Source organism: Delphinus delphis, chromosome 2, assembly GCF_949987515.2.
Source record: "Delphinus delphis chromosome 2, mDelDel1.2, whole genome shotgun sequence".
NCBI lineage: Eukaryota > Metazoa > Chordata > Mammalia > Artiodactyla > Delphinidae > Delphinus > Delphinus delphis.
This window is the reverse complement of record NC_082684.1, coordinates 128,458,554-128,475,506: the sequence shown is the minus strand read 5'-3', so window position 1 is coordinate 128,475,506 and position 16,953 is coordinate 128,458,554. Positions and strand designations below refer to the sequence as shown.

Below are 16,953 nucleotides of genomic sequence, written 5' to 3'. Positions count from 1 at the left end.
AGGAGCTCATGGCAGTGAGGTAGAGTAAGGGGTGGCAGGTGCAGTGGGGAAGGGGCAGCAGAGGCTCCCTGTTCAGGGCAGAGAGTCCTCAGAGGAACTTCTGGAATGGGCCCCTGGCCCTGGGTCAAAATTAGGTCAGATTTGGGACTTTCTGTGGAATTTTCCTTTCTCTCCTCCCTGCCCTCCTTCGTTCATTTTCCAACACATCCGAGGACCTTCCCACCCTTAACCTCTTCCCCACTCCAACCTCACTGCGGCCTTCTGCAGTGAGCGCTCTGACCATGGGCAGAGCGGTGGGGGTCTCCTTCCCAGGCCCAGTCAGCGCTGGGGCGGTGGGAATGCTCTTCTCAACACACAGTGCCTGGAAAGTCCCCTGTTCACTCTTCTTGCCCTGGGAATAGTATTGCCCTCTTGTGTCTCTTTCTTGAGCGGGGGGCCACCTCCCATGCCTTCCATCCTCCGGGTGAGAGGTTGGTCTGACGCTTTTCTCAGGAGGGGCTTGTGCCTAGGAAAAGCATCAGAACGTGAAGTCTGGGGATGGGCCAGTCCTCTTCCAGGCATCCTGAGGGCTCTAGGCAGGGACAGACATACATGTGATGGGAAGTGAGGACGTCACAGCCCTTCTCTCTGGTTTCTTTCTATCTCTGTGTGGGTTTGAGTGTTGGGGGAATTTGAGATTTGTCTGGGCTGGCCGGAGCCTCTTTCGGCAGGGGACTGGGGACCAGTGTGTGTGTGGGGGTATCCTGGTGGTGGCTGGGCCTGCGGGCTGGCCTCAGTCTCATGCCAGGCAGATGTTCCAGACTGAGCTGAGCCCAGCTGCCTCCAGTTTCCTCCCTGAGGCGGGTGGAAAACAAGGCTTCTCTTTCTGCCCTGGGCAACTACCAGGACCTGGAGCTGGGGGGTGGGGGACCTCTGATCCCCAGTCTTGGCCCAGCCCAGGAAAGGAGTCTGCTTTGTGGCCACATATGGGGGTTGGGGATGGAGGCAGCCCTCAGATTCTGCATCCTATTGCTTCCTGGACACAGGAGTGCCATGAACCACCATGCCACAGCTGTGCCACGGCTGTAGCAGAGCCAGGCCTGGTCACAGACACAGTTGCCCAACCCAAAGCAGACAGAGCCACACAACCTGCGTGCGGCACACAGGTCACACCAGGCTCCACACTCACACACGTATGCACGGTCATGTGCTTGCACAACTGCACTCCCAGCCACAGTGCCACAGACTGTCACACCTTCACAGCCACGTCCACGCTCGTCCACGCCCACATACATGTTGTCAGTCTCAGCCACGTCGTCACTCACAGCCATACCATAGTACTGTGCATGGTCATACACTCACATGGCGACACACACACTCAGACACACGCGGCCGTGAAGTCACACATGCACATGGCCAATGTGTCACAGATGTAGATGCTCTTGGACTCCACCTGCACCGCCTCCTGGGGGAGCCAGCCACGATCATCCCTCATCTGACACCACCAAGTTCAGTTCCTCGTTGCAGAGACGGGAAACTTGAGGTTTAGTGAGCGGTGGCCTTTGGCTGCATCACCCAGTGGGGCGTGGGTCTGCTCTAGGGTCAGAGCCCAATTCCCATCAGGCTCTGGCCTGGCCTTGCCCACCCCTGGGTCAGTCCCCAGGGCCAGACTGCCTCTGAAGGCCCCTGGCTGAACCTACTCAACAAAGCTCCAAGCATCTCCCATCTTCGGAGCCAGAGCTGAGGCTGCAGCATCAGAGAGCAGGAGCCAGAATGTGGTGGGCAGGGCCCAGGCCTGGGCGGGAGGAACATTCCTGCACCATCTCCTCCCCAAGCCTTCGAGGACTGGGCCCGCCCTGCCTGCCTGCCCGCTGACTCAGTCCTCCAGGAGCCAAGCCAGCTTGGCTCCCTCACCCACCCCCAGCCCACCCCAATCTGCTTCCCCACCACTGCGGCTCTGGTACCTCCTTACGCTGTTTGGGGCAAGAGGAGATGATGAACCCTGGCAAAAAGACCATGAGGAAACATAAAAATTCACCTCCCCAGACATAGCTCAGAAGGGTCGATTGTGAAACCCCACTCCCGGGTTCAACAAAGCTTTTTTCCTTTGGTTTGGTTTTGTTAGTCAAATCCCGATGCAGTCCAGTCTGTTTCACAGCTGTGGCCTCCTTGGTCCGCATGGCAGCCCTGGTAGGCATTATTATTCCACTTCACAGACAGAGAGACTGAGGCTTGGCCACAGGGAGGATGGGAACTGCTTAGGATCACACAGTGGGGCCGAGGTGGGGCTGGGCTTGAGCCCAGCGCTCTGGCTTCATTCCCTAAAGTCACCTTGATTAACTCACGTAGGTCTGGAGGAAGAAGGGGTAGCAGATCTTCGCTCCAGAGTTGTGAAAGAATGGGAGGCTGGCAAACCAACTGCTGAAATGTGCAGGGGCTTTGAGGGTCCGGTGAGTCCCGCCAGCCCCCCAGGGATGAAGAGGCTGAGGGCAGCATTGCACAGTGACGTCTGCAGTGACTCAGGGTCTCCGATTACAAATGAACGTGTGCGAGGAACATCACTTCACTTTCCTGTAACTGACCTGACTTTCTCTTTTGCTTTCTCATTAACCCACCTGACAGAAAAGTAATCTGACGTCAATTTGGGGACCCCTCCCTTCCCCAGGGAGGCATGTAAGTTTTGGGGATGGTACATTTGAAGACCCTACGCAGGCCCCTGGCACTTTGAATTTTAGAAGCTGAATTCCCTCATCCTATCACTCATGAAAATTTGCCGGCATTCCACATTAAAGGTCGTTCACATATACCTACTTGAGCTGGGTTCTGTTAATTACTTGACAATGTCTTGTAGATATTTAATTAAATTTTCTTCATTTTGATTTTTGTCTTTTCTTTCTTTTGCCTTTTGGTGTTCTGCTACTTTTTTTACCCCTTGGCTGCAAACATTGTTGTGGGTTCTCGCAGGGCTCCTGGACCCTGGCACTGGGCCTGTGGTGCCCACCATGGTCCTAGGTTAGCATTGGACCCTTTGGTCATTTTCCCCTACCTCCTGCCTTCCCACCACCTGCTCCTTTGATCCCCACCCTTAAGCCTCTGTGGGTCTGGCCTTTTCTCAGTTTGGGGCACTCCAGATTCCCTCAATTGCCCCTGTGGGCCTCAGGGAACCTCAAGGGGCTGGCACAATCATTCCACAGCCTCCACCGCACGCTCAAGCACAAGGCGCTCTGGGAGGCTGCTTACCCTGTGTAACCCTGTGTCTCCTGAGGTCAGGTTCTACCTGGGAAGGGGTCCAAGTCTCCAATCCCCCTGGATCTCCAGCCTCGGGGGCTTCTACCTCCCCCAGTGCAAGTGGCACTGTGGTGGACACTGGATGGCCAGTATTGCACAACCACCCTGTATGCAAGAGATTATCAACATCATTTTGCAGGCCAGGAAATGGGGCCCAGCGAGGGACGTGTAGAGTAACCGAGCCGTTGTGAGTGGTACGCAGGCCTGGGCCACCCGTGTTGGGAGGCAAATGGCTGATGCCTGAGGTAGGAGCTGGAGGCTAGCTGGAGCCTGGAGGCACCTGGAGCCTCTTCCAGGCTGACCTTATTCCCTTTGTTGCCATTTTGGAGGCAGTGCTCTGAGTGAGGGTAGAATGAGGCTCCAGCAGACAGCCTTTGCTGCCCCCCAGACAGCAAAGCCCCTTTCCCTCCACTCCTCAGAGGCAGGACCCGAGTGGCTGCGCCTCAGTGCAAATCCTCTCTACACCTGCTTGTTTTAGGGATGTTTCTTAACTGTTCCATGCTTCCATTTCTCCATTTATAACAGGAGTTCCAGATGGCTGTTAGGAGGGTTATATGAGCACATAGCAAGTGCCCAGTAAGGAGTAGCTGGGATTACCAGCCTCTGAGCAGCACTTGAGAGAGGCAGGGCCAAGAATATTGTTACCCGACTAAATGAGTTGAGAAAACTGATTGGATGAACCCTCTAAGGCCACACGGTGGGTGGATGTCAGGGCTGGGCCCGAGTGCGCAACAGCGACCGTGTGCTGCTCTGTGCTGGGCATTGGGCTAAGTACCTCCCATGAGTTAGCTCACTGGTCACAGCGGTCTGGAAGGTGAGAGCTACTGCCAATATTTTACAGCACACGGAGACTCAGGGGCACTGAGTCACCTGTGTGAGATCGTGCAGCTGCTCAGTGGTAGGGCTGATTCTGCCTGGACACAGAGCTGTGCTGTTCCCACTGCACCAGGCCACCCTTCCAAGGCTGGCAGGCTGGGCAGGGTGGGGGCAACCGTCCTGCTGTAGAGCGACTGCAGGAGTGCCGGGCATTGAGGGGAGTGGGGCAGTGGGGGTAGCTGGTGGGCATTGGGTGGAGGTGGCTGCGTGCCTTCAAGGCAGCAGGTGGAAGGGCAGAGGGCTTGGCCCATAGAGAGCATCGAGCAAATATGCGATGCTAATTTTCTGTAGGGCCTCAGGCTGGGGTGTGCGAGCAGGATCCGGCTGCGGTGGAGGCGGCTGGACAGATGAGGCCAAGGGCAGAGAGCTGGGGTCAGAGGCAGGATTCTGGGGAAGGAAGAGAGTGAGTCAGGAGCCTCCTTGTTCAAGGGGCCAATATGGGGGATGGGAGTGAGAGCTGGGAGGGAAATGCTAGGACTGGGGATCCTGCGAGTGCCGAGGCTGAGCTGGGGAGGGTGTGGGCTCTGGTCCTGGGGCTGCCACGTGGGGCAGGGTGGGGCAGGCCGAGGTGGGGCGATGTGTCTGTGCCTGTGCCTGGTGTCCCGGAGTGCGTGCATCCTCCTGTGTGTTCGCTGGGGGCCGGCCGGTGTGCGCTCCTGTGCCCGTGTGTAGGTCCCCACTGGGACGCTCTTTGCTTGCAGTCATCTGGCTGCACATGACTTTCCCCGTGTCCCCGCCTGGAAAAGGTGACACCCCTGACCTCGAAGCTCTGGTCCTGCTTTGGAATCATGCTTAGCTCCTCTCTCTCTCTCGCTCCATAGCCAGCTGTGAGCAAAGCCCTGTTAGCTCCTCAAAAGAGATCCCACATCTGACCTGTCTCACCATCTCACCGTGAGGCTCAAGACATCGCCACGCCTGCCTGGACTACTGCAGTAGTCTCCAAGCTTTCTTCTGCTCTCTCCCGTTCCCCGACGGTCTAACAGGAGCCAGAGTGATCTTTTAAGACCATATTCTAAATCAAATCATGTCTGTCCTGTGCTTTCAACCTCCAGGACACCCTGCCATTCTTAGGCCAGATTTCAAACTCCTACCTCAGCCCACGAGGGCCTCTGATCTCACTTTGGAACCCTGTTCCTTTAGGTCACAGAATTCCAGACCTACTGCTATTTCTTAATATGCCAAGCTTGTTGCACCTCAGGGCCTTTGCCTTTGTTGGTTCCCTCTGTCTGGAATGTTCTTCCGCCCAGATGTCTGTGCGGTGTGAACCTCAGTTAATTCAAGTCTTTTCTTAAAATGTCACCTCCTTGGAGAAGCCTTCCTTAACTTCTTAGTTCTTGTCTTCTGTCCCTTTACCCTGCCTTATTTTTCTTCATTTTACTTTCTATCAATTGCCAATTATATATGTGTATGTATTTAACTTTTTATTTTGGAGAGTTTCAAACATATACAAAAATAGAGAAGCTAATATAGCGGATCCCTGTGTGTCCACACCTCAGCTTCAACACTTACCAATCCTGGGCCAGTATCTTACTCCCCCATAACACTTGCTTCCAGGAAACTCTAGCACCACACAACCTCCTCTGCAAATACTTCAGTGCAAAAGTTAGATTTTAAATGTATCTGTTTGTTAGAGGGCAGCCTACCAGGGAGCTGGTGTTACTCTGTCTTGCCCGGTGCTCTATTCCCAGTGCTCAGCACGGTGCCTGGCTCATAGCCAGTGACCCGGGATGTCTACACGGCTGTGTCTCAGGTCTCTGGGGAGGGGGTGTGTGTGGGTTCTGGTTTGCACAGGTCGGCTGCTGTCAGGGAGTGAATCTGCACGTGCCTGTGTGCGTGGCCGCATGTGGCAGTCCCTTGAATATGCGTGTGTGTGTGCATACGTGTGTGTTGCCGCGGCAGCTGGTGGCTGAATGCATGCTTCCTCCCTGGAGTCATCTACCACACCGCCCAGGACCCAGTGACTCGCTCTGGGGAGCATTTCCCTCTTTCTCAGCAAGGCATGGGGTGTGAAAGGGTGGGAAGGGGATACGCATCAGACCCCGCCCCCCCCACCCCCACTCTGGAGGGCTGGGTTCCAGGCCAAGGTGGCCTGGAGAGCCCCTCCCTGTTCTCCACACACAGCATAGCAGGAGGCTGTGCTGTTCCAGCAGGCAGAGCAGGCAGCCCCCTTCCTCCCTGACAGTGCAACCTGCCCTGTTGGGCATCAGCTGGGTGGGGTGTTGAGTAGGTATGTTTGAGGGGTAGTGGTATCCCATCCTGGCCAACTCCTAAGGCTCCTCGGGTGACTCCTGGGTAGTTGGGCAACTGAGGCCACTCAAACTGGGGGCAACTGGGTGCCAAGTTCTGGTCCAGGGCTCAGAGCCCCCCATTCCCCACCCCAGTTCTGCACTGTAAGGGGTTGAGCCTGGGAGGTGGGCAGTGGGAAGAAGTGCTTCCAGCCTAGCACCAGTTTACTCCTGGGGGCTGCTTCCACTCAGACCCGGCTTCCACAGGAGTGTCCCTCAGTCTGGTCCCCAGAGCCCTGTCTGCCCCAGGGTCCATCGCCTCCTCGCTCAGGCTTTGCATCATCTTCTTCCCTCCACAAGCTCTGCCTTAGCCTCAGCACTCCCTGTTCTTCAGGGCACAGCCTAGCCTCCTCTTCCAGGAGGCCCTGGAGCTCTGGACCCCCCTGAGTTCACCCCACCACCCTGCCCTCCTCCCCCCGGGCAGGCAGGTTCCAGTGGGCCTCCTCCCTCTTGGGTCCCTGGAGCCAAGCCTCTTCCAAGGTAGCCAGATGGTCGCTCTCTACAGCCTCAGGGAGGTCCTCTGAATCAGTGGGGCGGGGGTGAAGGGAGGAGGTCAGAGTGGGGCTGCTGGCTTCTCCTACCCAGAACTTGACCCCTTGCTGTACACCTCACTCTCCCTGCCCAAGCCAGCAAAGCAGAGTGTCTCCATGTCCCTCTTGCCAGATGGGGGATGCTTGCATTTGGCCTTCCAGGAAGACTGAACATTTGTTCAGCACCTACTATGAGCCAGGCACCGTGATGCCTGTAATAAATTATAAAAATAACAATAACCCCAACTTTGAACATTTGTGAAGCACCTACACCATACCAGACCCACGCTAGGCTGTTCAGTAACAGCTGCTCTTATAACAGCAACTCGTCACAACGGTCAACGTTTACTGAGTGTTTACTATGTGCCTGGTGCTGTTCTAAGAGCTGCTATAGCAATGACCCTTTGAGAAGAAGCCTTGGTCAGTTGCTCTGCTTTTTTAAAAATAAATTCGTTTATTTATTTATTTTTGGCTGCGTTGGGTCTTCGTTGCTGCGCGCGGGCTTTCTCTAGTTGCGGCGAGCAGGGGCTACTCTTTGTTGTTGTGCGCGGACTTATCATTGCGGTGGTGCAGAGCATGGGCTGTAGGCGCGCGGGCTTCAGTAGTTGTGGCATGCTGGCTCAGTAGTTGTGGCGCATGGGCTTAGTTGCTCTGCAGCATGTGGGATCCTCTTGGACCGGGGCACGAACCCGTGTCCCCTGCATCGGCAGGCGGACTCTCAACCACTGTGCCACCAGGGAAGCCCCCAGTTGCTCTGTTTTGATAGGTCCTAACTCAGGCAGAGGAGTGGGCGCTGGCCTGGCCCTCTAGCTAGCCACATCCCATGGCTGCCAGTAGGGACAGGAAATGGGGCAGAAATGAAGAAGTGGGGCTCTAGGCAGAAAGCAGGTAGCCTGCTCCCCCAGGCCTGGCTCCATCCTCTCTAGGGTCAATTATCCCATCATGAGTTCAAACAGGTGGGTGGACTTGTACAAGTTCATTGGGCAGACGCAGTCACGGCCTCTGCCCTCCCTCCTTCAGTTCATGTGTTCTGTCGCCAGACTCTGAGGTTCTCAGGGCAGATCATGGGGCGCAAGGGCTAAGGTGCTGAGACCTGGAACCTTCTTGGAGTCCCCAGGCCCTGCCCCAGCCACCTGTCCAGGTGCCACCCCCACAAGGCAACCTTTTAGCAGGGCTGACTCAGAAAGGGCCCTTCCGGCCTGAGTCACCGCCTTCCAGGCGTGCCCAGGCTCTGCCAGCCTCGCCTACCTTCCTGCTTGCTCAACAGCCCTTTCCAACAGGCTCCGCCTTCCCCAACAAGACCCATCAGGGCTCCCCTTGCCGCTCTCTGGTTCTTGGAGGTCTCTGTCCTGGCCAATATGTCTGGCAGCCCTGGCCCACCTGCACTTGCCCCGATGCCTTTCTGGGTGCCAGGAATCCCACTGCTGAGAGACACGTCCTTGGCATCTGGAGGGGTTCTGAGCCTCCAGGAGGCCCAGCTCTGCCAGTGAATGGCTGTGTGATGGTGGCAAGTCACTCCTCTAAGGTTGGGTTGGGACTCCAAGTTGAGTGCAGGGGGTCCCGTGGGTAGGGGAGAGGGGGGCCACCCTTGGCTCTGCTCTACTCCTTGCCCACAGAGGCTGGGATCAGGTGGTTAAACCAGCTGGCACAGGGCGTTCTGAGAAGGGGCTGGAGAAGCAGGGAGAATCTGAGTAGGAGGGGTTCCGGGTGGTCTCCCCGCTCCTGCCCTATTTAATCCACTTTGACTCTGTGGTGGGCTTCCACGTTTGATGTGGTCAAAATGTTCTGCCCATGAGGTTCGGAGCAGATAGACCCCAGGTGTCTGGATGGGAGGGAGCCATGGGTGGGCGTGGAGAGACAGAGAAGCGAGAAGGGACAGAGTCAAACAGGCTCCTTAGAAACTTAACGTCTGCCTGGGCTCTGGATGGGGGCCAGAGCAGCAGTAGGGAGCCTCGCCTGCCCTCCTGGGGGATGAGAGAAGCCGGGAAAGGAAGTCTGGGTGGGACTGGTGGTTAGAGACCTTCCAGGCCTGCGGGAAAGAAGGGGATACAGTCTGGCAATAGGTGTTTCCCAGTCATCTCTCCATGCCTAGCACTGGGCTGGCTGGACACTGACCCAAGGGAGCACACAGCATTGAACTATGTTTTTTAATTTTATTTTACTTTTTTTTTTTTTTTTGCGGTACGCGGGCCTCTCACTGTTGTGGCCTCTCCCGTTGCGGAGCACAGGCTCTGGACGCGCAGGCTCAGCGGCCATGGCTCACGGGCCCAGCCGCTCCGCGGCATGTGGGATCTTCCCGGACCGGGGCACGAACCCACGTCCCCTGCATTGGCAGGCGGACTCTCAACCACTGCGCCACCAGGGAAGCCCTGAACTACGTTTACTACAAGGTGCAGAGGGCTGAGGCCTTCGCCAGGCTTGGGGGCCTCAGCAGCCTTGGAGGGGAGGGGAGTTGGGTGCCCCAAAGGCACTCCCAGTACCAGGGCAGCACATAGGCTGGGGGTCACAGCCAGCATTTGTTTTGGGGGGCAGAAGGGACAGCTTGGCAGCCTCCGTTCAGCCTTTCTTGCTCCCCACCCTCTGTAGGATAGAGAGCTCTGGGAGGCCCGTCTTCCCTTCTTGATCAGGCCTGGGCCGGACAGCAGCTTCTCCACTCCTCTGCTGCTGTTGCTCTGCCCTGGGGGAGACCCAATGCACTGACTAGTGACCTTGGCTGGACCCCTCCCTTAGTCCCTCCCTCTGCAGGCAGGGAGGGGCCTGGGAGGGAAAGACCAGCTGGATTGCAGAAGGCAGGGTGCAGGGAGCTGCTGCACTGTCCAGGGACCTGTCTTTGGGAGGTAAGGGTGGGAGTGGACAACTCCCTGCAGACCCTCCCCACTGGATCGGACCTGGCTGCTGGCCTCACCCTCCTCTGCTTCAAGGACTTAGACAACCCGTCTAATTTGGGCTTCAGGACTGACACTTGAGCCCTCTGTGAACTTACAAGGCATCAGAAGGAAGCCTTGGGTTTAGCTCTAGGCTCTGGGCTACCAGAGCTGGCAGTCGCCGTGTTGGGGACCCGGGGAGCTCTTCCAGCTCCCAGCTGAGGCTGCGTTTGGGTAGAAAATTCCTTCTTGGCCACTGGTTGATGTAACCAAGGGCTGCTCCTGTCTTTAGGGGCTCTTAGGACATCTGAAATGTGAAGCACAACCCACCAGTTATCCTGGTGGCCACAAGGGGCTCTCTGAGGAGTTGGCATGTTTTGTGAGGACAGCAGCTATCAGTTAAATACTGTACCTCATTGCACTGAGAATGGAAATGTGAGCAGGAGGTAGGTTGGTCATGCTTGACGTTAGCCCCTGCTGCTCCTTCCACGGAAAGGCCCGACACTCTGTAAGGAGAGAAGGAAGCAGCCAGAGCCAGCTGCCCTCCTACTCTGGGCTTCCCCGCACCAGCGAGCTCATGCTGCTGGGTTAGGGCATACATGGTGTGGTAGTTACTCATTGGCATGTCTGGGCTTCTTCAGGAAGGGCCAGGTAAATTTCTATCTGCATCTCCCACAGCATTTTTGGCACCAAATGCCCTTGCCAAAAATGCCTGACTAATCCTAGCGGTAACTACCCAGGGATGGCATTAACTATGAGAGGACCCGGGATGGGACAGGGGCTGTAGAGAGAGGGGTCCAGCACGTCTGGCCTCCATCTTGGCTCCACTCACTTGCGGGGCTCCCTCACTTGTGACATCATCCGTGTACCCCATCTCTGCAGCGAGCGCAGCGTGGCCTCCAAGTTCTGCAAACTCTGACTCCTCGGCCCCGGGCAGTATGAGCTCCCCACTGCTGCCAACCCCAGGTGCTGCAGCACCCCTCGGAGGATAGCCTGGATGCTATGTATACCCCTAACACACCCAGTGGCAGCAGCATCAGGACCCAGTGACCAAAGGTGTGGTGCCCGGCCGGAGGAGCCCTCAGGAAGGGCAGCTGTGTTATGGTGGTTAGATGACTGACAGCGCTGCATGAACTCCCTGTGTTCCTCTTGGATAAGAGTAGGGACAGCTGCTCACACAGAGCCCCATGCTTGCGCCATGCCAAACTGCCCTGTGTCATAACTTCCTGTCTGCACACCCGTCCCTCCCACCAGACTGTGAGCCCCACGAGGGCAGGAACCGTGCCCAACTCCAATAAAAGCCACTGACAGCAAAAAACCCCCCAAAACCCAGGAGAACAGGAGACCCAAAGAGAAAATTCTGGGGGGGCTGCCCAGGTACCTCTATCCGTTTAAAATCTGGAATCTTCAGGGCCCAGAGGAAGATGCTAGCACCCCTGGCAGTTCCCACTGGTCAGGAGTGGTTGGTTGGGGCGGGGGGTAGGAGGAGGAGGAGGAGGAGGACCATTTTTCTTGCTTCCTATTGGAGGACATGGTTCCAGCTCTATGGGTTCCACAGCTGCCACAGCAACTCCACTTAAAGGGCCAGCTCGTAGCATGAGGAGAGGGGCTCAGAAGGAACCCCACCTTTAGCACCCAAGAGGCTAAACCATTGAGGGTGGTGGGCAGGGTTTCCAAGCTGGGGACCTGGCAATCTGGGCTTCTCTGGCAACCCCTACTCTGTTCCCCACACCCCCTTCACCATCCTCCTTACTGTGGGGTCACTTCCCAGCTCTGCTGATGTCAACTTGGGTCTGGTGATGGGCAGGACATCCTGGCCCTTGGCCCAACGTGACCAGCTCCTGGGACTGTGGGAAGGCCATAGGCAAGGAGCACTTAACTCTGAAGTTTGTATGTGCACCTGTGTGTGTGTGCCTATGAATGACATAGGAAAGTATTGATCTCTGTGTTGTTTCTGAAGGTCTGTAAGTGCACAGCTGTGAGCACAAGTGCACACTGTGTGTGTGTGTGTGTGTGTGTGTGTGTGTGTGTAAGAGGGTCAGAGTTTCCTGGACATTCCTGAGCACTTGTGCATAGGTTGGCTCCTGTCCTCAGCGCCTGGGAGGAACCAGCTCCTTAAAGGAACGAATGGTGAGTTATTTTGTAAGGTGGGTAGCAACCTCCTTAAGCCTGGGGTGTATATCTGAAATGTGCAAGGTATTTACCTAATAAATTGAGGCCCCGCATTTAGAATGGGTTCCGAGGTTGGTGTCCCAGTGAAAGACCCTCTCCCAGGTCCTGCCCACTGTCCAGCCCAGGCTTGAGGGGGGCCGGATCAGTGTCAGCCCGTGCCAGGTCACCGGGGACAGGCCAGGCCAGGCCATGTGAACAGAGAGGGTGTCATCAGGCCTCTGGAGAAACCTGAGCTGAGGCCAGATCCTGCCTGGCAGGTCTATCACCCTCTTCTCGGCTTACTCTCCCCGGGAAACTGGTCGTCGCCCTGGGTGGAGACCGGCCCCAGATATCAGGGCCCTGAGGATGCAGCCTTGAGCTCCCGGGAGAAGCTGGGCAGAGTGTGGGGTGTGGCGTAGAGATGCCCTGGGCAGGGCCTCTGGATGAGGCTGGCCTGGGGTGTGCTGGAGAGACCAGGCTTGTAAAGGAAGCTGGGGCCAGGATCGCGAGCTCTGGGTATGGAGGGATCTCTGCAGAGCCCCCCACTTATGGGTCCTGGCCACGTTCCACGAGGCGGAGGCTTTCGGTGTGGCAACAGGAGTTGGCTGTGCCTCTGGTCTACTCTATGGTTGCCTTGCTGTGTAAGACTCTGGACAAGCCTCTTCTCCTCTTTCTCAATCCCCTCTTGGTTCTCTGGGGGCCCTTCCGGCAGGGATCTACCAGGATTCTGGGTTTCCTCCCCGAAACTTCTGAGCGTGGGGGAGGCTCTAGGAGGCTGGATGCTGAAATGCGAAAGGCATTGTGGGGAGGGGTGGTCCAGGGGCAGCACCACGGGGAGAGGGAATCTTCTCCCTTGCCCTAACTCTCGGTTCAGGTGTTACAGATGTCGAGCACAAGGGATAGGTGATGCCGCTCAGCTGGCTGGTGCTCTCTACCCCCAATGCAGCTGTGCTCAGGCCTCAGCCACCCCCTCCCACCTCCCCCCAGAGCACAGACAGCTCTCCAGCTGCTTTTCTTCTGAGGACGTCAACCTGCTTCCAGGGCTTGGGGTATTCCCTGGGACCCAGAATCTGTCTCCATTGCCCATGACCCTGGGAAACCCTCTAGAGGGAAAGGACCAGAGAGTGGTGGCTCCTCGGCAACTCGAGGGCCTTCTGAGGATGCTGTGTTTCAGGTCCATCGCTGACCACATGATGGACGCTCGGGCCATGTACAGGGACAGCTGACTTTTCAGAACCCTTGCTGCTTGCTCTGCCTTTGAGAAGCAGCACTCCTGGTCCTCTTGTTGGAAGGGTAAAGACCAGCAGAAATCTGCCTTGTGAAAATCTCCAGGGAGCTGAGGGAAGGCACCTCTGGTGGTCCCCCTCTGCCCCCAGCCTTGGGATCCCCAAGTCCCCCTCCCTCCTCATTTTTGCTGCTCCAACCTCTTGAGAGATGAATAGAGAGGAACAGACCCTGGTGGCCTAGTGGTTAGGATTCCAGGCTTTCACTGCTGTGGCCCGGGTTCAATCCCTGGTCAGGGAACTGAGATCCTGCAAGCCGCGCGGTGCGGCCACAGGTGGGAATTTGGGCCCCATCTCTCCTGGTGGCTGAGGTCTGGCGGGATGGCCTACCCTGGTGGAGTGCAGGCTCGTGTGGCCAAGGGCCCAGTGCACGGTCAGACAAACAACACACGGCTGTCCAGAACCTCTTATCCAGAAGCACCGTTTATCCAGGCCCCATGGAGCCGAGTGTCCCCAAGTACCCGCCCCAGTCCTCAGGGGAGCACAGGCACCGCGGGGGCCCATGGCCTGAGACCCTGCCCGCTCCCCAGCCCAGCCCACTCTGGGGCCACAGACCCCTGCTTGTCTAGCCATCAGCCCATCAAGGCGGGGCCCTGGGAATGAGCTGGCCTCAGACCCTCCTCTATTCCTCACCCCAGGGGCTCCAGCAGTCTGGGCTAGCTCAGCACCACGCTAAATAGCTTCCTTGCAATGCCCCTTAAATAAACCCATCCCAGAGCAACCCCCCCACCTTACACCCTGGATACATTACTCCACTGGCTTATGCCTTCTAGAGAGTGGGAGGACTCTCTCCTCCTGCCCTCTGCTCCAGGAAATACCATCTCCCTAAAAAACCAAGGGAAAAAGTTTTCCTCTCAGTCCTGGGGCAGAGATGAGGGGAGGCCTGGCTTGGAGCGGAAAAGCCAGGAATCCCCATCTGTCCCTCCCTTCCCTTTCTTCTCCTTGCCTTCTTAGCAGCCTGGGTCAGGTGTGACTTACCCAAGGTCACAGACCCAGGACCCAGAGTCCTGACCATCTAGGAAGTGGCTCTGGTTTTGACAGCCCACACTAGCTCCAGGGCAGGGGACTGACTCCAAGCCTGCCTCTGCCCTTGGCCCCTTGCAGTTCTCCTGGCTCAGAGTGAGCTGGGGAGGTTGCAGCTCTTGACTCCACTTGGTCCCGGACCCCTGGGGCTTCCTCTCAGCACCCTCCACCCCTGGTGTCCCCAGGGCTCTCTGGGGCCGGGGCCTGAGCAAGCCTGTCTCTGGCCCCATCAGCATCTGGGCCCAGGCCAGGCCTCACACCCAGTACTGGCCGTTCTTGAGGGCAGGGTTGGATGTCCGGCAGAACTGCAGCAGCTCCGGGTCAGGCTGCCCCCCCGGCGGGGCCCCCTGGCCAGGCACCGCTGTGAGGGGGATGGCCTGGCCCGGCTCCACCTTGCGGAAGGTCTCCGTGTCGCCGGCCAGGCCATTTCGGGGCTTGGCAGTCAGCACCTGGACGTTGTGCTTGCCCATCTTGTTGCGTTTGCGGAGGTAGAAGAGCAGAGGCACGATGAGTGCCAGGAGCAGGAGGACCAGGCACACAGGGACGATGATGCTGAACATGTTGGCCTCGAGAAAGCCCAGGAAGCGCCCCCTGGCCGCGGTGGGCGTGGGGCTGGAGGCCGCCAGGCCTGGCTCACCAGTGGGGGCGCTGCTCCCTGGCTCCCCTGCTTCTGTCCGAGCAGGCAGACTGAGCAGGGCCACTCTGTAGGGCCGGGCTGCGTTGTAAGGCTCCGTGGCAAAGTCCAGTGAGGCCACGGCAGGAGGGACACCCCTGGCCCACAGCTCCAGAGTGAGACTGTCGCCGGCAGGTCCAGGAGAGCTACCCTCCGGCCTGCCCACCTCCAGCCCCAGCCTCCCGTCCTCAAGGTCCTGCTGGGTGAACTGCTCCACAAGCTGGCCGCCCCTGGGCTCTGTCCTGGCCCGGGGCACGCGGACCACGCGGCCGTGCCGGGGTCCCGCCAGGAGCCGGAAACGCGGCACACTGCCTGTGCGGTTGGCCAGCTCGCCCGCATCTAAGACAGTGGGGTCCAGGCGTAGGGTGGCACCCTGGGGCCACGGCCCACCTGTCCACACATGCAGCAGAGCCCTCACGGTGACATTCACCGTGGCGGATGCGTTGGCACCCCTGGCCAGTGCCAGGATGCTGAATTGGTCGTGAGAGGAGGAGAAGCTGGTGAAAGCAAAGACCACTTCGCCCTGGTCTACCTGGAACTGGCTGAAGGCTGTGGCAGGCTGCCCGTGCACCAGGAGATGCCCATGCCGGGGCCCCTGGGTGAGGCGGTAGGCTGCGTCTGCCTCCTCCCGATCGGAAACCACCCGGAGCTGCTGCCGGCTCAGGGAGGCGCGCCCTGAAGCTTGGGGCACCTCTAGGGGTGCCCGCAGCTGCACCTCAATGGCCGAGGGCAAGACGTCCACGGCCAGGGACATGGGCAGGGGAGGGCTGGCCCCATCAGACACACTCAGCTGGAAGATGCCCGCCACGCTGCTCCCATTGGCCACAAAGGCCAGCCGCCCTGCATCCACGTCGGCCTGAGTGAAGCAGGTCACAGGCCCCGGGCTGGCCCCTGCCAGGCTCAGGAAGCCATTGTGGGGGGCCCGCTGCACCTGGTACTCAATCTCCCCCGGAGCCGAGTCTGGGTCCACCACGCTCAGCTGGGCCCGGGAGACAGGGCTGCGGGAGCCCTGGGTGAGCCGGAGCGGGATGGAGGTCTGCGGCTGCGGCGGCCGCTCATTCACATCCCGCACCGTGATGGCGAAAGCCTCTGAGGTTTGGGGTCCCGCCACGGAGGCCCCCGCGGGCCCCTGGAGGTGGGCACGGAAGTGGAAGCCGTCCTGCTGGGTGCCCCCGCCGCCGTGGGAGTATACAAGCTGTCCTGCGGCCAGCTCAGACTGCAGGAAGTGGGGCCGCCCGATGTGGAGGGGCTCCTCGGACACCCACAGCTGGCCCCGCTGGGGGAACTGTGTGACCTGGAAGAGCACATCGTGCTCCGAGCGCCGGGGGGCCGGAACGCTGGCCAGGAAGTTGGAGGCATCGAGGGCGGCTGTGGTGATTTCGGCCCGCTGGCCTTCCGAGACCCAGAGACCTGGGGGTGGGACACAGGCTATGAAGGTCCCGTCCACTGAGGGGAGAGCCATGGACCCTCAGATTAGGGTCCCCAAGGCCAGGTTTGTCCCTCCCTCCTCAGACCAGGTACCCCAGGTTGGGGCTCAGGGTCCCAGGAGGACCAGGATCGTGTCCCTCCTTCTGACCTCAAAGCCTCCCCACCTGCCCACCCTCCCTATAATTTACCAGGTCCTGGGAGTTGACATGAGCTGCTGACCTTGGCCTTGTGTCCCCTCCTATCTGGGCCTCTCCCAGTGTCCAGCCCCCCCAACGTTGCCATCCCACCATGCTGTTCACCTTTGTTCTTCCAGAGGCGGCTGGGGCGCTGGGGACAGGTAGCTTCAAAAGACACAGTCACAGCAAGGGTGGCGGCCATGTCAGGGGCAGGTGGTGAGGACAGCTGGAGCTCCAGGGCGTCATGGGCCTCCCAGAAGGGCTCGGGGGGCATCTCGTGCTCATACAGAACATTCCCAGCATATACCTGCGGGGAGAGCCCATTACTGGGACGAGAGGCAGGTCCAGCCCATGGTGCCCAGGAGCACTGGGCACTTGGATCTCCCTGGCAGCCCCT

The 16,953-nt window shown here is 58.5% G+C and overlaps 1 protein-coding gene across 1 annotated transcript in view; it reads right to left on the bottom strand.

The window, feature by feature from the left end:
• Positions 1 to 13,661: 13,661 nt before the first annotated feature.
• Positions 13,662 to 16,953, bottom strand: part of CSPG4 (chondroitin sulfate proteoglycan 4) — a 35,411-nt gene continuing 32,119 nt past the window's right edge. The window contains exons 9-10 of the mRNA XM_060005569.1: positions 16,680 to 16,863; positions 13,662 to 16,362 (exon numbers count right to left, since the gene is read on the bottom strand). Coding sequence (XP_059861552.1) covers positions 14,534 to 16,362; positions 16,680 to 16,863 — 2,013 coding nt within the window. The 3' untranslated portion in view covers positions 13,662 to 14,533. The remainder of the gene's footprint in view (positions 16,363 to 16,679; positions 16,864 to 16,953) is intronic.